Source organism: Argentina anserina, chromosome 3 (assembly GCF_933775445.1).
Source record: "Argentina anserina chromosome 3, drPotAnse1.1, whole genome shotgun sequence".
Lineage (NCBI taxonomy): Eukaryota > Viridiplantae > Streptophyta > Magnoliopsida > Rosales > Rosaceae > Argentina > Argentina anserina.
Genome location: NC_065874.1, coordinates 19,041,089 through 19,066,641, shown reverse-complemented (window position 1 = coordinate 19,066,641; position 25,553 = coordinate 19,041,089). Strand labels below are relative to the sequence as shown.

Below are 25,553 nucleotides of genomic sequence, written 5' to 3'. Positions count from 1 at the left end.
ATGATGCCAGGAGCAACCTCCTCCCCCATAAGGAAGAAAAGAAAGCTGGAGTTGGACAGAATAAGCAACCTACCGGACGACCTTACGCAACAAATTCTGTCATATTTGCCTTTCAAGGAGGCAGGGAGGACAAGTATTTTATCACGTCACTGGAGATTCCAATGGGCTATGCTTCCCTCTCTAGCTTTCGATCTTTTTATAGATGACCCCTATGTTGTGGATCACGTTCTCTTACTTCATGATGGTCCCATACACTCTTTCAAACCCTCTACAAAATATGCTATGGACATAATTGCTATGGACCGATGGATTCGTCATCTATCGAAAACTCCTATCAAACAGTTCATAGTGAAAGGGTATAAGCGTAGTAGATTATACCGACCTTACGTTGTACCATCCTCTTTGTTTTCTTGCCAACATTTGACTCATTTAGAGTTGAGCAATTGTTCTCTAAGCCTCCCGCCGACATTCAAAGGCTTCAGGAATTTGAAGACCCTTGATATTCAGAGAGCTATCGTGCCCCAACTAGAATTGGAAAAACTGATTGTTTATAGTCTTTTGCTTGAGAGATTGACTGTATGTCATTTGAAGGATATCGCTCGTCTAAAAATTGACGCACCAAATCTTCAGTTTCTTAAAGTTGGAGAAGAGTTTGAAGATGTTGAACTCGTGAATACCTTGAATCTTGTTCATGTTTCACTTGATCGAAAATGGCCTTGTGGGAGGTGGGACATATTGCTCAGAAGTACACCTACTCTACGAGAACTAGAAATTTCGTTTCGCCAAGAACAAGAATATTGGGGTCGCCAGAAAAATGAGGAGGCAACCTCTTGGAAATTGCCCAAATTGCAACGTCTGAAAGTAACAGGCTTCTCTGGTGCGGAAGATGAATTAGAATTCATTAAGTTTCTGCTTATAAGCTCCCCTGCTCTTCAAGAGTTACATATTTTGTATGAAGAGACTAAGAAGAGGGACAACAGCATTAAGATCCAGAGAGTAGACGATGCTGCAATGGCAAACCAAAATTTCGCATCTACCCAACTGCGAGTTTTGAACATTATTGGCTTTTCACCAAAGCTGAAGTAGGTTTCATCCATTCTTGATTTACAAGTTCACCCATGCTTCAACATATAACTCTTCAACCTGCTTTTGCGGAGTGGCGGATGCAATATAGACCAGTATAGTTAGGCACTTTGCCGGTGGCGGATTCAACAACCGGTTTTTGTTGTTCCACAGAAGTTCTGCCAATGTTTCTTGGTAAGCGACTCACTGCCTGGCCAATGCTCTTTCCAGTCTTCTGCAACCTTTCTTGGAGTGGTTCAGACTTGGGAAGCCAAAGATTCCTCATTGTACTAATCAAGAATTCTGGCCGGTAGGGATTGGATGTGAGCGATTTACACACCAGAGAAACAAAAATAAATTACATTCCGGTGGACTACTAATCGATGGTAGATTTCTGAATGAGAGTTCTAATGCGAACGTTCTATATTTCATTATTTCTAGCTCTTTGGTGAAAATGCAAGTATGCAGCACTTTTACGGTTTTAATTTTTGAAATTAATTGATCATGGTTGCTATTTTTTGCTACTTGCTAGCTAGTGCTTCTACGTAATTTAATCTGTTTTGAATTAATTAACCTTTGAATCATAAAATGAATACATTCTTGTTAAATTTGGTGAGTATGAAACTTTTTGTTCTTGTTGTTAATTACATGATCATGACCAGACCTCCAATATATATTATGTTATGTCTTCTTTAATCAGTAATTAACTACTTATCAACCCAGCCACCGTTCCTTGAGACAAAGCATGCACCCGGCCACCAATAAAACCAATGAAGCTGATTCATTTTTTTCTTTTATTAATTAAATCCTAAAGGGCATGTGTCAGGCTCTTTAGATGAGGAATTTCTTGATTTATACTGATGTTTTAAGTGGATTAGTTTCACATGCTGTGAAAATATTATGTGACAATGAAGCTGCAGTATGCTTTAGTAAAAACAGTAAGAGGTCTACAAATTCCAAACACATTAATTTGAAATATTATGATGTGAGAAAGAGGGTTAAGAAGGGTGAAGTGATAGTTTTGGACATAGACACTGATTCTCAATTAGCAGACCCATTCACCAAAGCATTAGCCATATCTTGTTTCCAGAGGCATGTGAAGAACACGGGTGTGTTGGAAGATTTATATGCATGAGCTCAGTGGGAGCTTATATCAATTTAGCTTTGTGGGAGCTTCCAGCAGTTTTTCATTTCAGTTCATTTAGTGTAATAGGTTGTTTTTCCAAGTTGTAATTTTTGATTCAATAAACACTTGCTTATTGCAAGATGCTTAATAAAATCTCGAGGTATTTCAGTTCAGACTCCATTTTATATCCTTGAATCTTAAATTTACAGTTATGTGTTATAATCAAATCATTTTTATATAATTACATATATATATATATATATACCAATGCAGTATATAATATCATTTAGTAAATCATTAACCATACAGTTCAGTTTCAGTTTCACTACAGGTAAATTGTTTTTTGCAAGTTTTGATTGAATTCAAATATTTGTAGGACTGTGAGTTTTTGGTGCATCAGATAGATATAATTACCAAATACATGCTCACCTTATCATTTGGCTTATGTGATCTTAGTGTTTGACATTAATGGTCTCTAATCATCTTGGTTTGTAATCAAACATGGTTTTTGGTTCTATGTCAGATGCTATGTATTGACCAAGCTGTTTTTTAAAGTCTATTAGTTACATTTGCTTCAGCGTGCATTTCAGTTGTTAATTGTTCAGTATTGCAGCTTCTTAGCATAAATAGATTATATGAGTCCAGTGGGAGATTGTAAGAACAATATTGGACTTAATATTATCTATTAGGAATATATTAACTCATCTGCATTTCATTAATCCAATTAACTTGAAGTAGATGAGTTTAACTAGGATTGTAGTAGATTGTGGAGATTATATATCTCTACAAGATCAGAGGACTTTAATCAATTAATTATCTGATTAATATACATGTATAATGATAAGATTATATCTCATATTCTGTTAAGATTACAGCTGATCTAGGACTCCTTATGGGGTGAGTCTCTAGTTCATAATAGGCCAATATATAAGGAGATAAAGTCCATGTACTCAACATCTCTTATTCCCAGCATTAAGTCGCAGTCTCATTCTGTTGCTTGGTGTTGAGGTACAGAAGACCTTCTCTCTATTACTAATCATTCTACTTAGTGTGCAGTTGTTCCATTTCAACATGTTTGGATCTGTTGAAGAAAGGGAAAGGAGAGGGATGTAATTAAGTATGTTTCTTAGTTCTTCTAAGAATACATTTCTTCTGTACTCATATATATATGTGTGTTTATGATTCTTATGGAATGATCTTTATTCAGTATTGTCTGATGCATATACACTCTGCATCATACCTTTCAGAATGATGAATATATATTAGCTTACGTTGAGACACTCTGGGATCTCGAGCTTCCCGAAGAGAAGATCGAGGAAACTGACAGAGGACGAGATCATTAGCCTCTGTTCTGAATTTTTGAATGCGGGAACTGATACTATGATAAGAGCACTTTGTGCGATGTTCTTAACATGTTTTTACCTCAATTTGTACTTTGCTTAGCCCTTATTGTTGTACTATTGAGTCATTGAGTCGTAGTAAGAGTCTTGAGCAGTATTGGATGCATTTTTGTGCTTACATGAGTTAAAACGCATAATTGGTTTAGAGCCCTAGTTTGACTAGGAATCCTTGTTAGGTTTTGAAACTAATTATTTCTTAATTATGATTTTATTTTCTTATTTTCAGATTGGATTGAAGAGATAATTAAAGAAAAAAAGATGAAGCCAAGTCATGCAATAATTAAATAGAAGATGATCATTAAAGGCATAAAACATGGCATGTTTTAGGGAATAAAACATGACATGTTTTAGGGATTAAAGCATGACATGTTTTAGGGAATAAAACTTTCCATGTTTTATGGATTAAAGCATGGCATGTTTTAGGGAATAAAACTTTCCATGTTTTAGGGATTAAAGCATGGCATGTTTATAGGAAGAAACACCACCATAAATTTCCCTCACAAATTAGCCAAGCCGTCCACCCCAAAAATATCATCATCTCCACCGAGTTTCACTATTGAAGACACACCTCCAATGTTCCTACAACGTGTGATTCTCGCAACTCATCTCCATGGCTTCGTCTATTTGTGTTAATCTATAATTCTTTGTCTATGAAGAATGTAAGTTGTTATTTATGTGGAAATATTGGTTTTGTATTTGTTTTAGAATTTTCAAATTGTATTTGATATTTTTTTTGAGACTATGCCGAATCTATGTTCTTATAATTAATGAGTTTGTATTTCTATTGTTGTGTTCTAATCATCTTTCTCATACTTTTAGATAATTTTCAGATATGTGCATATGAATTTAGTGGTTGGATGCAATCCCTAAGATTGTGTTTGAGTGCTAGATTCATCAACCATATTAACACAAATCGAATCATGTCTTAAGTAGGTTCGGTTTGTGTTGATTAAAAGTGGTAAAAATTCTGGAAATTTGCATGTGAAACCATGGTGGGTGACGCCACACATGAAACATGTCTCCAATAAAGATTTGGTGCTTAAATATAATCTACTCTAACTGTTATTGAATTCGATTGCATGCAAATTTAGATTAGGCCCTAAGTCAATCTAAATGTTAATTGAAATCTTGCATGATTAGATGATCCCCTAAGGCTCTAATTGTATTGGTGTCTAAAAAGTATGTAATTGGTCGAATTAGAATGCATGATAGGTTCGAACTTGTAATTATGTGGTGTAATGGTAAATTTGGTTTAAGTTTGTTAAAGAGAAGTCGATCATGTAAATAGTAATTTAGGTTTTATTTTAGTAGCTAATAATCAATCTCAAACCCCCCATTATTTGTTAACATTAAAAGTTTAGAGTTCCCTTCAATTTCCCAGAAAGAACGATCCTTGTTTATTCTATACTAACGATGATGTTTTACAGGGTTTATTATAGACATTTTAACAAAACGATCTATCATACTACTTCAACGGCGTTTCAGTGGATTGTGGCTAACATTATCAAGTATCCAGCTGTCTAGGAGAGGCTCGTTGCAGACATTGTAGGGGTTGTGGAGGAGTCTGAAGAGGGTGAAAGAGGAGGACTTTCAGAAGATGCCCTATCTAAAAGCTGTCATCATGGAAAGTCTAAGACGTCACCCGCCGGTGCATTTTGTACTGCCGCATTCCGTCACGCATGACGTCGTTGTGGAAGGTCATGTGGTGCCCAAGAACGGGACGGTGAACTTTATGGTGGCAGATATGGACCCTATGGATTTCAAACCGGAGAGGTTTCTGAGTAAGGAGAACGACAAGGGGTTGATATGCTGGGAGTAGGAAGATTAATATGATGCCATCTGGGGTTGGGAGGAGGATTTGCGCCCTGGCCTTGGTTTGCCAGTGCTTCATCTCTAAGTATTTCGTGGCAAATTTGGTGCGTAAATTCGAGTGAGAAGGGGCGAATCAGGGAGATGATGTTGATGTTGCGGAGAAGCAAGAGTTCACTATGGTCACAAGAAATCCAGCTCAGGTTACACCTAGGGGAGTTATGAAACATTGAAACCTTGATAATTCGATCACGTACTTCTGAGTTTAATACGTAATAGTTTTGAGAAATAAAAAATTATATAAGTAAAAGCAAACCGGCTGTGATCACAAAATATAGTATTGTAGTAGTAGTTACCAGTGAAAGTTATAGCTGATAAATTCTTAATCAAGTCTTACGGTTTTACCACTCTTAATTACCAGTTTATTAATTTGTTTACATACGTAAGGTTCTTCTCTAAAGCTTTGAAGCAGTACGTACGTAATTATTAAGATCTTTTTCGTCATGTGTTTGTTTAATCATGTGATTAGTCGGAGTGCCGTTCTGTATTGTTTTTTGTTTCACTAGTGGATGAAGTGTTTTTGTTTGGTTAGATACGTACATGTATGTCTAGTCATTCAACCTTGTTTGGTTCTCCTAATTATAATGTTAAAATGACCGATTCAATATAAATTTGTTAGATGATGTTCATCAAGTATAGACGTATTAGTGACATCCATGAAAGCCCTACTCCAACATAAGGTATCACAAGTCGTAATTTTAAATTTCATGAAAGGTTATGACTCATGGGGATTGTAACTTTGGGTCTTTGAGTCGTATTGTATCGGTACATATAAGCTTAATTATAAAGCTACTTCCGAGTCAATTAGAGCATCCGCAGCGGCGAGCAATTTTGCCGGCGTGCTCGAGCAGGAGGAGGGACCAGCCGGAGGAGCTCGAGCAGGAGAAGGGGAGGCTCGCACCGGCGAGCAGGAGGAGGCGAGCTGCTCGCCCAGTCAACCCAGCCGCGGTGCTCGTCCGATCGCTCGAGCAAATTTTGCTCCGGCGTTTGCTCGATCGCCTGGCGGAGCCCACCGCCCGTGGGTGACGTCAGGCGCGGGCGAATTTTTTTATGTTAGGCGCGTGCAACGCACGCGCCAAAAAAAAAAGCGAGCCAATGAATGGTTGCCACGTGTCAAGCAGATTGGCCAACGGTCCAATTGATCTGGGCCTTCCATTTTGAATCAGAAATTTCGATCCAACGGTCAGAATTAATTGGCAACGGCTACTATTTGATCATAACGGAAATAAACCCAAAAAATTGTAAAAAAATCCCCAAAATTTCAAAATTCTCCCAAAAAATTGCCTATAAATACTACTTCAATTTGTTATGAACTCACACCAATTTGTGCACAACAAATTTCACATCTTCCTCCATCTCCTCTCTCTTTTCGTATCTCCTCTTTCTTTTCGTTTAGCATTTTTTTCTCAAACAATGGGCACCCATTGGCTTCCTTCCGAAGATTTACAAATGTGCATTTCTTTTGTCCGTCATAGCATTGATGAATATGACGGTAACAAACAAAAGAGGGACAAATTGTGGGAGACAATTCATGGCGATTATATGCAAAATTGGGTGCTAGCACCGGGTGAGAAACCTCCGAAGGAGCCAAGGACCCGAATCGCGCTCGCTTCTCACTACAACAAGTTCAAGCTACTCTTGCAATGACAAGACATGTCGTGGTTGCAGAGATCCGTCATGATAATGTTGAATCGGTCTCTGCTCATCCTGTACCTCCGACGAAAGTCTTGAGCGTCGAAAATTGGACGTTCGATGAAGTAATCTTCCATGAGATTGTGTCCCCTAGATAGCCTTTGACGTGGCTTATTCGGTTTTTTACCGCGACGTGAACCGCTTGGTCGTGTTGATTCATCATCGTGTTGTGCTTCCGCCATGACCACCTGATTCACGAATGATTGCTCCATATCGTCATCCTCTTCTTGTTGACGTTGTCTCCGCCTGAAAAAATTGTGAAAGCTGAAAGGATTCATCAGAGTGATGAACAAGGAAATGTTGCTAAGTGTTTAGATTGAAGGATGAGTTATAATGAGTGATATTAGACGTTTTTATAGCAAATTGGTCGAAAATCTTATCAGAAATTTGGTCCAATTATTTTGCTGACAGTGACACGTGTCAATTCTCTACTAGTCGAAAATCTTATCGGAAATCTGCTCCAATTATTTTAGCGACAATGACACGTGGTAGTGACATGTGTCAATTATCTATTAGTCGAAAATCTTATCGGAAATTTTGAATAATATCGAGTCGATAATGACACGTGGCACATTATTATTGGTTGTAAATATATCTGATAAAAAAAATTAACTATTTCACAACAAGACAAAATTGAATTGCTCAAGCAAATTGTAAATGGGTGTGTGAAAAAATCGATTTGCTTGAGCAAAATATGAAATCGATTTGCTTGAAGCAAAATTTGCTTCTGGCCCTACCAATGCAATTTATGGGTGCGGATGCTCTTATAGATCAAAACCACTGTGATCAGGGTAGCTCGCTCTTGTCAGAACCATTCACAGTTGTGTTTGGTGGAGCTTTTCAGCTCTAGCGCTTATAAGTGGAGCCCTGACTTTTTTTAAGGCCAAAAGCCAAAGCTGCTATACCCTATTTCTAAAAGTTCTTCTGCCGCGCGAATGTTTCAAAATACCAATGGGTGATTCAATATAATTACGATCCAATATAACTGTTGAAAACTTTGATCATTCGCATCTTCTCTTCAATGTTGTTGCTGTGTTTTGGAGATATGTCGAATCAAAACCCTAGGTTGAAAGAGAGGGATGTAGGCTAGGGCGGAGGACTCTTGATTTTGTGGTAAGTTGTTTTCTTCTCAGTCATAAATATATAAATTTCTTACTTGATTTTCATGGTAGTTCCATCACTGAATGGCTCATCTTGGATCAGTATGTATTGAAGTCATTCCTTCTTATTTCTCTTGGTTTAGGAATTCGATTCATATGAGATTTTGGGTCATTTTTATATAAAATAAATTCATACCCAACTGCTACTGGATAGGAATTAGTAATTGGCATGTAATTTAATTCCAAAGTATGTGGATGTACTGACTAGTATGGGTGACTTGTGATTGGGGATGGAAGTGTTTGTTTATTAGCTCATGCTAGATAATCAATGAAGGTCTGGTTCACGATATGTATCTTATTTGGGTTCAATTGCTCTAAATAAGAAAATTGGTTTGGGGGAGGGGGACTTTTGTGTTTATGATGAGTTTTCAAACTTCCTTAATTGTGTCAAAGAAGCCTATTGTCTTTTACATTTTGTTGCTAATATGATGATATATGTTAGCGCAACGCACTGCTAATTAAGTATGACACTACTCCTATCTAGCATGATTCTCGTCGTCCTGATAATTGATAGATTCATTGTGTTCATTGCTATTTATATTTGTAATCAACATGTAGGCCTCAGTATGGTGGTGGAGCACTCTTTTATACCTTTGGTCTGGTTTCTGTTGCTATTTTCTTTTGCAATCAATTACGGTTCTTGTTATAGAATGAGATTAGATATACTCCATTAGTTTCTTATTCTTACTGAAGTTCATGGTTGAGCATAATGGCTTTCTTGATTAGCTGCAAACTTTGTTTATTTGAAATTGAGAGTTGTTGAATATTTGTCCGAGTCTGTTAGAGAAGGAGATTGAAACGATGTAAAATAAGAGCATGTTGTTTGAAAAATGTTTGAAGTCTTACTGAGGAAGGAGAACAAGAATGAAACGATGTTGAGTTAGATTTAATTTTTGAAAAATAGAATATAAAGAGATGAATTAAAGCCAACTCTAGTTTGGCAGAATCCCTTCCATGATTTTGGAACACATTGTTTGAATTCTTACTGAAATTTACTAAGAGCGAGCATGTTGTGAGAAGCATTTGGAAAGAAGAGTGGGCTGCTTGAATTATAACTAAATAAGAGTAAGAGAGGCAATAAAGATGTGAGCTTCTCTGGTTAAAGGATGAAGTTATGAATGAGATCATTCCTATCACTTGTTTCTGGTGTTGATCAACCTAGTAATGAATGTGAATTTTAATTTGTGTTATTCCTACTGGTCAAGTTCATTAGTAAGTGAAGGAATGTATTCAAGATATTGGCACCTGCACTGAACAAATTGTTGAGCAACAGTCAGCAAGTAGTAGAGCACATTCATCATTATGAGGTTCTATTAGCTTTGGGAAGTTCATGCATGATCAATACTGTTGCAAAGGAGAAAAGATAAGATTATTGGTTCCAAACTTAGACAGGGAGCTCGAAGGTGTCAGGGCAATCTTCCTGCAGATAAATTATTAATGTTGTTAGATTATATGTATTTAGCAAAATGGATTGTCTATTAGAATGAGACTAATGATTCATTGTCCATATTCATATTCAAATATATGTGTTGAAAGTACCTTGAATCAATATCATTCATTATTCATTGCTTTTTTGAAAATAAAGAAATTGTAGGCAACTGCTTGTGTATCTCAATATCACTACTAGCAAAAATAACTTTCACACTGATTTTACTCACACTGATTGTCATAAATCTGTGTGAGATACTAACTCACACAGTTAACCGTGTGAAATGAGTATATGTGGGTCCACACACAATCTCTAAACTAATAATAACTACCAAAATCAGTGTGTAAAAAATAATACACACAAAAATCAGTGTGTTATAAGAATATACATAGATAACAGTGTATATAAACTATATTATTGAATTATAATCTCACATGATTGTCGGTGAAAAACCTTATTTACACATATTTCAGTGGGAGATTTTGTTGCCTCACTGTTGACAGTAGGTATTAAGCACAATACATATCCTTTGTATATTTAATATTCACATAAGCCTTATGCCCATGTATTAAGTGAAGAGAAAGGGTTCGAGAGATAAAAAAAAAGGAACAAAATTGCGCCGCATCGACGGACTCTCCCTTGAGTCCCTTCTCCAGATCGGAATGTGCCGCCCTCTCCTTCCCCTTCTTTCGTTGCTTTCAGTCTAGTGCTGATGAAATCTCTGAGATTCAAAGCCTCACATAGTCAAAGAGACTTGAGAATGGTCGATCTTATTGGAGGTACAACGATGGACTGCAGTTGCCGCCGCCGCCGGGGATGGTTTTCGACATGGGAAAGCGTCAGCGTCCAGATTACGGTACGCTTCGATTTCCTTCTTGAATATTAGTACAATTTATTGCTTTGAGGAATTGAAATTGAGAGTGCTAATTCGTGTGTTTGTGTTTGAAATCTTGATTTGGTTACTAATACGACCTTTGTATGATATGTGCTGTGTCGATCTTGGCACGGTGGATGTGTGCGTTAAATCAGCTTATTAAGGCGCTATGTTAGATTTTGATGCTTTAGTTGGTGCTTGAGTTGTTATTAGAGTGTACATGATTATATGAGATGATAAGTTAGCATTCGTGGTAGCTTGGTATCTGCATGCATAAGCTGAATATAGCTTTCTATTGATTGAATATTGTCTCAGATTTAACAATATATGTGCGCTACAGCTATAATCATGCTTCTATAATCTTGTTGTTGTATTACAACTATTATATGCAACTATATTACAATACCACCACTACAAAAATTCAGTGAATGCAGTATATGGCAAATATACAGGAAATAAGTTAGCAATTATTTTGCTATTTCATTTATAAACTTGCAAATGGATCATCACTATACTACTTTTCCCACACAAGAATCCGAGTATGAACATACAGAGGAAGCCTATCAGACAACATCCAAAAAGGTAATTAACTAATCATAGTGCAATGAGTATAATTTTCTTTTTGTCAAGATGATATGTAAGTTTTAATAATTGGCTCTTCTGAATCATAATGTCTTGTGGATTCCTCTAACTCTCTATTATGGAGTTGCAGAAAACGTTTTTTTTTCTCTTCTTACAATATCTTATATCTAATTGCAAATTCTTGTGAAAGCTTGATCTATGCATATCATTGTTCAATTTGCTGGATACATGTTATCAATTTATCTTTTGCACTTATCTGTGATACATGTTATCCACATGCTTGGAGTCATACTTTGTTTTTGTTTTGATAGTAGTCATGCATCTTTTTGGTGTATAGAAAGAGCACATATCTATTATCTCTGGCTTGCAGTTAAAATGCCTACGTGATGAAGATTATTACAATAAGTACAAGACATGTCATAGTGATCATTCCCATGCTTGATGAATATTATGTTTAACAAGGTTACAATCTTAGTTCCTTTTATTCATCTTTTGTTTAACATGTCATACTTCTGAAAAATAAAAGAATTAAATTGAACTGATTTATTAAGCATGTACGTCTATGAGCCTGCTAAATTAACCGCACAATGATTTTGTTGCAGGAAATAGATGTAGTGATTGGGTCTGCATGGAGTTGATGTGGAAGAGAGCGAGGTCGGAGAGGCGGCAAGTAACCAGCAATGTCGGCGTGGTAAAATGATGTCTACAAATGAAGTCGGTAAATATATAAGTTGGCTCTGGTTCTATGTGAGTATGCTTACATATATTGTGGTTCTCTATGTGCAGGAAAATTCTTACATGTATGAGAAAGATGAGATGCCGAATCTTTAGGAAGTTCCGGAGGTTGAAATTCTCTTATTAATGTTTGTTTAAATTCAAATATTGTTAAGTCTGCAGCCCAGAATTTTCAGTGAACCTCCTTGCTTTCAGTTCAGTTTTCAGGTTTCATCTGTTCCATTTAACATCTGTTCTTTTTTATTATCGTTCAGTTCTTATTCCAGAATTGCTAATTAGCTTATAGAAGAAGATGGTTTTAATCATACTTAACTTGATTCGTACTAACATAAATATATATATATATATATATATATCACATACTAGACTTGATTCCAGAGTTACTACAGTCCTGCTTTGAAATGCTCTGCTATCTCTATTTTCTTTTTTATTTGTTGGTCTTTGTATACTAAGATGATTGGTTGCTATATTTGCAGAATGCCATATGCAAGACTAGGCCAGTGGTTAAGTCATCTGGTATGTTTACTAATATTGCTGAAAGCTGAAAGCCATCCAGTGGAACTCACTTTGGTCCAGAGTGCAGTTGCCAAAGGGGCTGGTGAGAAAAAAGACTTTAATAGGATTTATATAGTTTCATTACTCAGTTTCTGCTGAATTTGAGCTTCATCATGTGTCATAATATTGGTCTGATTAGAGTTCTCATACTTTGCAGGTACTTGAGAATGAGGCTACTCCAGCTGGAAGTGTGATACAGTTCTGAAGAATGTTTTTTAGTATTTCTAGTCTGACTTATATTAGGTTTATTGAGATATATTTTTGTGAACTTGTTGTTTGTCATTGTGAAATTTTCCATGTGTAATTGTTACTCTAAGTTATAATAAAAGTTAATCATTTCCTTAAAGCCTCAAATTGATTTTATTCTTGGATAAGAAATTGATATAAATATTGATGGAGATATATGAGTAATATATATTAGGCCAATATTGATTTTTTTTAAATCTATTATAAGACTCAAGACATCACACTGATATCAGTGTGTATTGTAGTATAACACACAGATATCAATGTGAATAAAGAAATTTATTGACACTGATAACCTATTGGACAAATTGAGTATGGTCGTAGATATTTATGGGACCCATGTTAACAACTCGCACGGACTTTAAAATCTGTGTCTAATAGCTATTAGCCCCCCCCTCCAAAGTACACCGATAGACATTCTGTATGCACACCGTGTCTAATAGCTTTCTGACACTGACATCCGTGTGAAATACCTTCAATTCTCACAGATTAAAATCAGTGTGAGAACTCTTTTTTCTAGTAGTGTATGAAAACTAAAAGTGAATATCATATACGTTTGCCTATGTTACTCATTCTGGATAGGAATATGATAAGGAAAAATGACTAATTCATATAAATTTAGACCTTTATTTGAATGATAAAATTCAAAATATGATCATTTACTCTAAAGAGTATCTACAACTATTTGACCAAATAGTACAAAAACTATGATCTTGTATATTTTTGAGACTATTTTACCTTCATCTATTTAAGAGAGAGAGAGAGAGTTGATGTCACATCACTTTGCCAGAACCTTGCTGGACTCCGAGCTTCGATCACCGAACTCTGGTCACTGTTGTCGGGACTCCATCCACCAATCGCCTAATTTCGGCCATCGGAAAAAATTACTGACACCCAGTAACCATCTAATAACAAATTATTGACACCTAGTAACCCTCTAATAATAAATTAGTGACACACAGTAACCCCTAATAACAAATTAGGGGACATTTAATAATCATGCCAATAACCTTTGATGAGTCAATGAGGGAAGAGTCACAACGTAACTAATAAAGCTCGAAAATAAAATGAGGAATCTCAAGAACCAAAATACTCAAAGCAAAACAAGGGGAATGATATATGTAATATGTTAAACATATATCAAACCGGCTAGATGTCTTAGGCTGTATTTGGTACAGCTGAGCTTATTAAATAAGTTGACTTATACTTATTTCTGAGAATAAGTAGGTGATAAGTAAAGTAGCTAAGTGTTTGGTAAACTGACTTCTATAAGTGGCTTTTAGTAGCAGAAATAGTGACAGAGCGTTTGGTAATCTTAAACTGGCTTATGCTTTTAATTTATCAAATGACTAATTTGGACATGTAATAATTTCAAATTGATCTTATTGAATTATAGTGTTTCATATGATTAATATTGGATAGATTTAAAATTTGTTCATTAAATGTATTCCATTACAACTTGTTTCTGATCAAGTAACTACATAAATGTATTATTTCCTTACCATTTTTCTCAACTCTCAAAACTTAAAAAACTATAATTAATATGTGACATTTGAAAATAAACATATGATATTGGACTAGCAGGTACAAATAGCTGCTTACAATTTTTAGTCAAGGAAAAAATGGCAATAAATAATTAATGATTTTGATTTAATACATCTATTTGAATATGAATGTGCAATGAATCATCTCATAAATAGATAACTAACTTCGTCTACTATAAATTCATGTTATAGATACTCTAACATGTTATTTGTAAGAAGATTGTCCTTGATGGAATGACAACATATGAAGCTCATGTTACAACACCTGTGAGAAAATGCCACAAAAAGGGGTAGGTAGCTGTTAATATTGACATTAAATACAAAAGTTTTATATTGCCAATAAAGTGCTCTAATCCTATCAGCCTAATCCTCTAATGTAAATCTATTTTCTTGATTCGTTGTCCAACAAATGAATGTACTGCTAGATCGTATGAAAGTTATCATGATTAGTTGTGCATCTCAATAAGCATCACAAGCCTTGCGATATGCACCACAACGTCCAATGGAACTAACAATTTAGGATTGAAAGATTATCATTACCTTCACTTAGGGACCCCAAGTTAGTCCTTTCAATGACACTAAAGTCAATTGGTGAAGAAGCACACTTGAGCTTAACAAGGCTCTGGAATGAGGGTAGAACCGTAGAAACAAGATTGTTCTTTCTCCAACTTTCACAAAATTTCATATAACATCATATTTTCCAATATTAAGCCATGTGACCAGACAACAACATTCTTCCATTTTAACTAAAACAACATCTTCCAGAGAACTTCCATGACATCTGCATGTCCACAAGCAATAAACCTAAATTCAAAATCCTTGAGATGTGAAATTCAAATACAGTATAGCAAATTACACCAAGATAATGTTCAACATTGACAGATAATGTTTTTGAAGTGACAAGCCAACAATAGCTCACACATTATTAACCTAATAGAAAAATAATAATGCAAGAAAGTGCATAACCATTCCATTAGAAATAAGAAAGCAACAAATTGTCTATACAAAAACAGAATTACCACCAGTACTGTAAATTTTGTAGATGTTATAAAATGAATGTATGTGAATCCCACTAGAAATTATTATACATAAAAAAGAGGCACACAAGTCCTAACAATCTGGAGGATGAGGAGACTCGTACTTAAAGCATGAGAAGGATCTAAAAAAATCGTCTCAATCAATATTATGGTTTGTGTTGATATTCATATGCAGATTGAAGATAAAAGCATAAAAAAAGTAAGTAATTCCAACCAACTTGAAATTTGCAATGTCAACATGTATACTCGCTAAACCATCTCGAGAGAGAGGTTCAGTAAACTTAAGTACAGATACATCATAGATCAACTTATTATTTCCAGCATTAAATTAGTATATGATCGAGATTCAGATTGCAGTAGGCTGAAAATACTTAAATACAATCAATAAATTAGCTGAACTTTCAGCGTTAAGTTTTGTGGAGAACAAAGTGTAATACTTTAAGAATCAATCAACACTTAACAGCTTAGATCAAATTTATACACACACACACACACAGGCAAGCAATATGATCAAATTAAAAAAATTCAATACTTCAGAAATTTCAGCATACAATATATATCACAGTATATATCATTATATATTATGACCAAACATCATGATCACAGTCCATAACTCCATATATTGCTATTCACTGAGACTCACTAGCTCCCCTGTTGTCAAATGATAAGCTCCTACCAGTGCAAGCTCCCTTTATCTATAAGACTACAAGCAATAAACCATCCGAGTATGAAATATGTTTCTACAAAGTTCATCGGTGTGAAGTGCATTAAATTTATATTGAAGCCTTGACTCAAAGGGCGATGTTGTAAATCTCTAAGACATTATTAAGTCTAAATACCACACCATAAGATTTAGTAAAGTGATATCCATGATCACAAAATCACTAAGGTATGTATAGTTTAGGCAACATGAATGATTCATAGGTAGCACGCTATGAAGTTGACAATTAACATTTCGTATTATATACCTGACAGGGATAGAAACCATCAGCAATATGGTTGACAGATAAGTACAAGTTACAAGATATTTGGTTCACATAGCCCACAAGATTCTGCTTGAAGTGAAAATGGGCTTGCATAGGTTCCTCAATGTTTTCCTTTAGATCCTACAACCATCGATAAACCAGAGTATGCAAATGTACATGATCTTCATATGCAAATAATGACACATCACTTTCAAACTCTCAAAGAAAATTCATCAAACACTTTCTGTGCATCATTTGCTAACCTGATCGGAAAAGGTAATCAGATTTTTGAAGACGAAGCACATGCCTATTCGGTTCCGAAGCTACTCTGATCTGCGCCAAGGCTACGAAGGCGAAGGCGAAGGCGATAGTTTCAAAATTCAGAGTTGGATTAAATCGCTTGTTACCTGCTTCAAGTCTCTGAGAAATGGAGGCGGCAAGCTCCGGAGATCGAGAACGAAGCAGAGCTCTACCATTTCTTCTTGATTGCTCTGGAAACAGCTAACACTGGCGATGAGTTGTTGTTATTCTTCTCAATTTGAGCTGGATTGCTGGAGTATCAAATAGGCGAAAGAGCTCTCTGGTTTGGATTTCAGATTTCACTGGAAAGGTGGGAATGAGAATGAACATCAAGACGGTGATGTTTTTCATCGACATGTGATGGCGTCGTAATTATCTGAAACTACGAGGGGTACCTATCGGTATTTTGAAGGGTTCATTAATTCGCCGCTACAGTGCGCGTGTTGAGAAGTAGAAGTAGCTTTAAAAGGAGGGTAAGAGCTCCTTCTCCATTTAGCTGAAAAAAGCTACGACTTGAAGCGGGGAAGGAAGAGTTAGGTTACCAAACATGTCAAGTGGCTTAGCTTATAATCACCTGAGCTAAAAAGCTCTACCAAAAGCAGTCTTACTACTTGTGGTGAAATGGAAATGCCAAACTTTGGAGAGAGCAAGTTGGCTTTGAAAGTTCAAGTTAACTACTCACCAAGATGAGCAATAGTGATAAACACAGAAAGAAGAAGCAATATATTTTTTTAAAATAAAAAGAAGAAAAGCAAACGAACTTGGCCGAGCATTCCTGTATTTCAATCTCAAAACCAACAAACCTAAATGACTTCATGAATCTGTAGCTAGTGAAACACCTAATAGCATGTGCTCACCTCTCTCGTCGATTGTTCCATGGATCTTCTCAAGGACGACAACTTTCATGTCTCCCATTTCCGGATCTATTTTTCACAAAATTAAGCTTGTTCAATCAATATTTTTTCCGGTGAGTCTCGGCATCCAAGTTCTTTGAGTCCTTAGAGAATCCAGCGAACCTCTTCTCACTGTGCGGCACGTCAATCCCGCCGTCGAGAGCTCCCTTGAGAGCGCCGAAGATGCGGTTTATGATGGTGGTGTGGACAAGGCCGACATCAATAAGAGCTACAAACAAGGCATCATCAATGTTGCCTCCGCCCAGGTGTGGTCGGGTTCAAATCTCGTAGGCGTTGCGATTCGGACTTCATTGCCGTTGCTCGGGGGAGAGAGAGAGAGAGAATCGTAAGGGTCTGAGGGTCAGGATTTTGTCAACTGTGCAGTGAGGGACGGAGGCGGTGGTGGGGTCGGCGTCAGTTTGAATTATTGTTTTGCACTAATAGGTGGAGATCTCATATCTGGCTTTGCTGATGCGCTGGCGATCCGAGAGAGAGATACGAGGGATCTGTGAGATCGTGTGAGGCAGTTGAACAAACAAAAAGGGCAGTAATGTATTTTCTAAGATAAACATTGAAATTGGCACACAATTTTGAATTGGGTATATTTTCTAAGATTTTTGTACATTTGGTCATTTCCCTTATAATCAATGCAAGTTTGTAAACTTTTTAAATATGTGGTATGATATCTCTCTCATATATATTCACAATATAATTAAATGATATTACATTATTAACAAATAGTTAAGGCGCTTATAAAAACAAGGAATTTTTTTTAGTATTAATCTATAAACTCTTGTGGTGAGGTCAAAGTAGTAATCCGACTTTGGTGATTGTAGTATACAAGCTGATTATTTATGTAGTTAATTATATGATCAAAACCAAGTTCTAAGCCCCTTGTTGAGAATATATTTAATTAACAAAATTTAAAACCATCCATAAAATTAACTTGAAATCATCTTACATGTCCAATTAAATTGGTTATTTGACAAATTTAAAGCAAAAACCAGTTTGAGTTTATCAAACATGTTGTTAATGCTTCTACCACCAACAACCACTTATAAAAAGCCAATTTATCAAATACTCAATTATTTTGCTTATCAGCCACCATAAACCAGTTTTTTAAATAAGTTCAGCTGTACTAAATACAGCCTCAGTCGAATCGATCTCGACCTAGAAACCCTGCTTGGCATCATTCCCATAATATGCAACATATTCATATAATTATATTGAATTTGTTTTAATTAGAATAGCTACCTTGTATATAGCTTTCTTTGGTTGAGTTGGGAAATGGTGGACGAATGAGTCTACCATTCCGAGCCTGGAGAGCAGATACGGTACAGGCCCTCCTTATGAGGTGTTTTTCACATGCGGATAATCGAACTAGTAACCACCTTGTATATAGCTTTCTGCCCGCCTTTGTTCCTACTTTTACTCATCGAAAAAAAAAATAACCATAATCTGACAAAACAAAAGACGAGCCACTAAAACTAGTTTTCCGTGACATGATCACTCCTAACCACTTCATAATGCTTCACAACAAAATAAACTTGATAATATATCCATGGTTAATTCCATTCATAACGACAAGACCTACATGATCACTTCAAAAGACGAGCCACTAAAACTAATTTTCCGTGACATGATCACTCCTAACCACTTCATAATGCTTCACAAAAAAATAAACTTGATAATATATCCGTGATTAATTCCATTCATAACGACAAGACCTACATGCAAATAGACAAATGGTGCATGCCCAACTCCACCTTATATATCACCAGGGCACAACATCAAAACTTATGACAACCATTGAAGCATTCGCTAAGTTACAACCAAATATCCAAAGCTAAGCTCCAGAAACCAGAAACATCAAAGATAATGTCAAAACACTACTGAAACTACCAGTACTATTTTACCTTACGAAGAGTGCAGGGGCGTTCTTCGTGTCTACAGCGACGGCTCCGTAGTCCGTTCCACACAGCCAAGCTTCGACGTCCCTGTCCACGACGACGGATCCGTCGCGTGGAAGGACGTAATTTTCGAACATACTCACCACCTTCAACTCCGCCTCTACAAGCCGGCCGCTGCAAAATCCAAGCTGCCCATATTATACTACATCCACGGCGGCGGCTTCTGCATCGGTTCACGCACCTGGCCCAACTGCCAGAACTACTGCTTCCAGCTTGCCCTCAGCCTCCAAGCAGTTATAGTCTCGCCGGACTACCGGCTGGCTCCCGAACACCGCCTCCCGGCAGCCATTGAAGACGGTTACTCAGCCATCAAGTGGCTGCAAGCCCAAGCGGTGTCGGAGGAGCCTGACACTTGGCTGACTGACGTGGCTGACTTTGGTAACGTTTTCATTTCGGGTGACTCGGCTGGCGGCAACATTGCTCATAATTTAGCTGTTCAACTCGGGGCCGGTTCACCTGAGCTAGCTCCAGTTCAGGTGAAGGGTTATGTGCTTTTGGCTCCGTTCTTTGGTGGAACAATTCTGAGCAAGTCGGAAGCAGAAGGACCCAAAGAAGCATTCCTCAATTGGGAGCTCATTGATAGGTTTTAACTTCTCTTCCTTAATAATTTCGTGGTCATTTCTTTGATATCAGCGTTTATATATACTTGGGCATTAAGGACAATGGACCACTAACAAATCTTTGTATCTCTTTGTTTTTTGGTCAATAATCTGTACGTGTATCTCTACTTCTCTACTATATAGCTAGGGAGAGTTAACTCTTGTCCATAGAAGTTTGTATACAGATATAAAGTGAAGAAGAGGAGTTAAGGGATAGTTTACTTAAAAAAAAGTGTTTGCACTGTATTTGTGAAAAAAATCAACTATGAATTAAAACAGATTTATATTTGATAAATATTACTTTTATAAATATTTTCGATAAATAAATTGTTTAGTAAATTCTAAACAAAATTGTTGTAGATATGATCAACGATAAAAAAAGCATAATTTTGTTTTAACATATTGAGAATAATTACAAATAAAGATGTTATTTGAAAATTCACAGAAAAATGTTATCATTTATTAAGCTTTAAGTAAAAACAGCACCTAAAAGCAATCTTCTGGTGACTTACAAATTCTAGAAAAAGCTGATTTTTTTAAATTTACCAAATAATATAAATTATAAAAATTGATTTAGAAGCTGATTTTTTTTAGAAGTGAAGCCATACCAAACTAGGACTAAGTACTCTGCAATTAATTTAAATCTCTTCACCACCTCATATCAAAATAAACTGTATGTTTTGGAGATTGTTAGATTGAAAACAAAAGAAACATATATCAGATAATCTAGATCCATTTTCCTATTGTATTTCATTTTTGTTGGTACGTACATATAATATATATGGAATTTCGAACAAACTTATGTGATATAATAAATTTCAACAGGTTCTGGAGGCTATCGATACCAGTAGGAGAGAACACTGATCACCCACTTGTGAACCCGTTCGGGCCATTTAGCCGGAGCCTTGAACAAGTGCCATTTGATCCAATCTTGTTGGTAGTTGGAGGAAGTGATCTCCTGAAAGATAGAGCTGCGGACTATGCACACAGGCTAATGACTTGGGGGAACAAGATTAGGTTTGCTGTATTTGAAGGGAAGCAACATGGCTTCTTCACGATTGATCCTAAGTCGGAAGCTGCAGAAGCACTCATGCAACTTGTCAAAGAGTTCATTACCGAAAATTCCAGCTGAAAATTAAGCTGCAGTTATGGCGATAACTAGTGATGACAAAATACTCGTGGAGATCTTAATTATGTTTTATCTATTGGCAACATATGATGGGTAGGGAGATGGATAATTAAGGAACTGAGTAAACAGGCCTTTCGTACTGACTGTAGTTCTTGTTTGGATTCTAGTAATTTAAGTGCCCCGTAGCACCTTCGATTACCCCATTCCATGGCGGAGGGAGGGTGAGATCATCTAGAGTGACAAGATACGGCGGGAGGGTACGTGGGAGAATCAGCACCAAGAAGCACCTCGCCCAAATTGGACCGAGGGCTCTTATACCAGTTGATGGGATCAGAATCCATCAAATAAGGAAAAACATATAAATTGCAGAAAATTAGAGGAAATAGATTACAATAGATTCATATTCATTATTTGTTGAACGCCTTATATAGATATTTCTAGCATAACCATAGATACTGTATAAAACATGACCTAACCCGAGTCCACTAATGAGCTCATTTGGGTAAATGAACATAATAGCTTCAAACAATATATAATTATAGGGTCTGTACTTATAATGTAGTACTCCTAACAAAGAGCACCAAGGTGCCCAGAATTTGGGGTGGGTGCGGGTCGGGTCAAATCAGAATTGACCCAAACCTGCATTCGACCCAGTTTAGTCAATGTTGGCAAAAACACAATCAACAACTGTTTACTAATGTGTTGGGCCGACAATTTTGGGTCACCAATTTTTCGTTTCGGCCCGGATCGGTTTTTCGGTTAATATGAGTTTCTTCCTCTTACTTATATATATATTTTTTTGCCTAGATTTATATTTTTTTGGCATAAATGCCGATTTGCACCCTAAATTTGGCTGAAATTGTCAATTTGCACCCCGAATTTGCATTTAGTCAATTTACCTCATAAACTTGGTAAAAATTAACGATTTACACCCCAAACTTGTATTTGAGTCAATTTACCTCCTAAACTTGGTAAAAATTGCCGATTTGCACCCCATTCATTAAATTTAACTGTTTCTATCCAATTTTGCGTCACATGTCATTCATTTAAGGGGTAGTATTGTCATTATATATTTTTATTTTTCTTAAAAACAAATAAAAATATTCTTTAAAATGAGGATTATTTTGTTAATCAAATTATTTATTTACATCTTTTTTTCTACCTACTTAACCCTACTTTGAATTATATATTCAATATATCCACCCATTCAAATATAGTGTGTTGTGTATAAATATATTTTTATATGTACACATTGTTGGAGGATGAACAAAACGAGAATAATAACGACGTAATAGAACATAACGTAACCGTTTATTGATTGATAATGAGGCCAATATATAGGCGTTACATAACCACAATCCAGTAGGATTCGGAGTCCTAATCTATTACAGAGATGCGAATCTATCTCTAACAGAAAACCTAATAAGGCTAAGACACACACAATGGTAAAATAGTAATTCTCTCGGAACACACATTTATTTTTAATTTTCAATGTATTTATTTATTTATATTTTTTCTAATATATTTTAACATACAATATCACATAAAATAATAAATATATAAATCAATAACATGTTCGAAAAAACAAACATTGTAGCAAGTGTTCCTCTTAAGTAATTTTATTAATTTATTTCATTATTCAATATGAATAAATATATAATGACAATACTACCCCTTAAATGCATGACATGTGACGCAAAATTGGATAGAAACAGTTAAATTTAACGGATGGGGTGCAAATCGGCAATTTTTACCAAGTTTAGGAGGTAAATTGACTCAAATACAAGTTCGGGGTGTAAATCGGCAATTTTTACCAAGTTTAGGAGATAAATTGACTCAAATGCAAGTTCGGGGTGCAAATTGACAATTTCAGCCAAATTTGGGGTGCAACTTGGCATTTATGCCTATTTTTTTTTCTATTTTTTTTGTCGATGTGAGTAAAAATGGAAAACAAGATTAGATCAAACACAATCAAAGTGCAAATTTCACAATTGCCATGGAAAGATATCAAGATTATACATCTTTTTGTTTCCAGATCATATCCAACTTCCAATTCTAGGACTCCATATGACTAGATCTATGCCCAAAACATTCAAAATCAGATCTAATTCACAAGAGACAATAATGAGCAAATCCGAAAGGAAAGATATTTCAATATTGGAAATCAGTAAGAGAGTGAATGATGAAGAGGTGAAATCAAGTTAGAGTAATTGGTAATTGACATAGTTCGTGGAAGTGGGGGAGAGAAAAAAAAAAGAGAGGGGAGAGAAGAGAAGAAACGAGCATGAGAGAGAGTTTGTAGAAAAGAGGAGAGAGAAAAGAGAGGAGGAAGAGAAGAAGGGTGCATAAATTTTTATATGTTACCGTAAAACCACGTGACAATACTTAGTGGTTATATTTACCTGTTATATTTCGACACGTGAATTTATTACACTAAAATTATAATTTAACATATTTTTATTATGGCAAAAATGTCGATTTGCACTCCAAACTTGGCTGAAATTGTCAATTTACACCCCGAACTTGTATTTCAGTCAGTTTATCTCCTAAACTTGGTAAAAATTGTCGATTTACACCCCGAACTTGCATTTGAGTCAATTTACCTCCTAAACTTGGTAAAAATTGCTGATTTGCACCATATCCGTTAAATTTAATGTTTTCAATCCAATTTTAAGTCGCATGCCATGCATTTAAGGGGCAGTATTGTCATTATATATTTATTCATATTTAATAATGAAATAAATTAATAAAATTACTTAAGAGGAACACTTGCTACAATGTTTGTTTTTTAGAAACATGTTATTGATTTATATATTTATTATTTTATGTGATATTGTATGTTAAAAGATATTAGAAAAATATAAATAAATAAATAAAAATATAATTAAAAATAAATGTGTGTTCCGAGAGAATTACTATTCTATTATTGTGTGTGTCTTAGTCTTATTAGGTTTCCTGTTAGAGATAGATTCGCATCTCTGTAATAGATTATGACTCCGAATCTTACGGGATTGTGGTTATATAATGCCTATATATTGGCCTCATTATTAATCAATAAACGGTTACGTTATGTTCTATTACGTCGTTATTATTCTCGTTTTGTTCCTCCTTCAACAATGTTTACATATAAAAATATATTTATACACAACACACTATATTTGAATGGGTGGATATGTTGAATATATAACTCAAAGTAGGGTTAAGTATGTAGAAAAAAGATGTAACTAAATAATTTGATTAACAAAATAATCCTCATTTTAAAGAATATTTTTATTAGTTTTTAAGAAAAATATATATAGAAAATGACAACATTACCCCTCATGTGCATGACATGTGACGCAAAATTGGATAGAAACAGTTAAATTTAACGAATGGGGTGCAAATCGGCAATTTTTACCAAGTTTAGGAGGTAAATTGACTCAAATACAAGTTCGGGGTGCAAATTGACAATTTCAGCTAAGTTTAGGGTGCAAATCGGTATTTTTGCCTTTTATTATTTGTGAAATGAGCTTTTATGTATATTGATAATTTTGAACTAGACTTTAGGGTTTATGGGTAGGGTTTTAGGGTTTAGGGTATAGGGTTTTAGGGTATTAAGGTTTAGGGTTTTATAAAGAAACCCAAAATAGTCTTTGACAAAATAGCTTAAATATAATTTTTCTAATTAAATCTTGTATGTCAAATTATGATTGGAAAGTAGTAGATCAATGTGCATTGACACGTGATGCTATGGTAACATTGAAAAATTTCTCTAAAGAGTGCAGCTAGGTAGACGAGTAGAAATTTAGGGTTTCACACACACACACACACAGATATATATATATATATATAGTATTTAATTTAATTATACTTTAATTATTTGGTAGGTTCTTTTTTTCGGCCGGCTGGCCCGGCTTAACAGCTGAATTCGGTTTCGCACTAGTTTAATTAGGTTCAGGTTGGAAAAATCTGTTTATACACCATATTAGATTTGGTTCGGTCGGTTTTAAAAATTTGAGCCGTGGGTTGATTTTTTCCCACCCTACCTAGAATACATTTCCCGTTTATTCATTTCAGAGTTCGGACACTAACATCTCTGAGCGTGTGTTACAAACGAAAAATTATTATATGTACCTAGTACATTGTCTACGTGATATACTTTTTTAATATTATTTATTTTATTTTTTACTGTGTTTGTTTCTAATTAGTTATTCATATTTAAATAAATTTTTTTCTTACCGATTTATTACAATATAAAATAATATAATTAATTAAGTGCAACAGTTTCTTGAGTACACAAAATAATTGCTCGGTTACGTACTGTGGCTTCGCGTGGCCTAATTCATCGCCTGATTAAAGTTGTAGATAAGCGGGTCCGCAAAAGTTTAAAATCCAAAGATTCAAACG

The 25,553-nt window shown here is 35.5% G+C and overlaps 2 protein-coding genes across 2 annotated transcripts; both read left to right on the top strand.

Annotated features, from left to right (window-relative positions):
• Positions 1 to 1,086, top strand: LOC126787223 (F-box/FBD/LRR-repeat protein At1g13570-like). Its single transcript, XM_050513143.1, has one exon. The coding sequence runs from the start codon at positions 1 to 3 to the stop codon at positions 1,084 to 1,086; it is 1,086 nt and encodes a 361-aa protein (XP_050369100.1).
• Positions 1,087 to 19,348: 18,262 nt separating this feature from the next.
• On the top strand, positions 19,349 to 21,243 carry LOC126787222 (probable carboxylesterase 15; the record flags this gene model as incomplete). Its single annotated transcript, XM_050513141.1, has 2 exons — positions 19,349 to 20,022; positions 20,864 to 21,243. Coding segments are annotated over 2 exons (981 nt in total), but the record flags the coding sequence as incomplete, so codon positions are not given.
• Positions 21,244 to 25,553: the final 4,310 nt, after the last annotated feature.

Excerpts from the sequence above, each read along its gene's own strand:
- LOC126787223 (XM_050513143.1), top strand. The coding sequence starts at position 1 with ATGATGCCAGGAGCAACCTCCTCCCCCATAAGGAAGAAAAGAAAGCTG.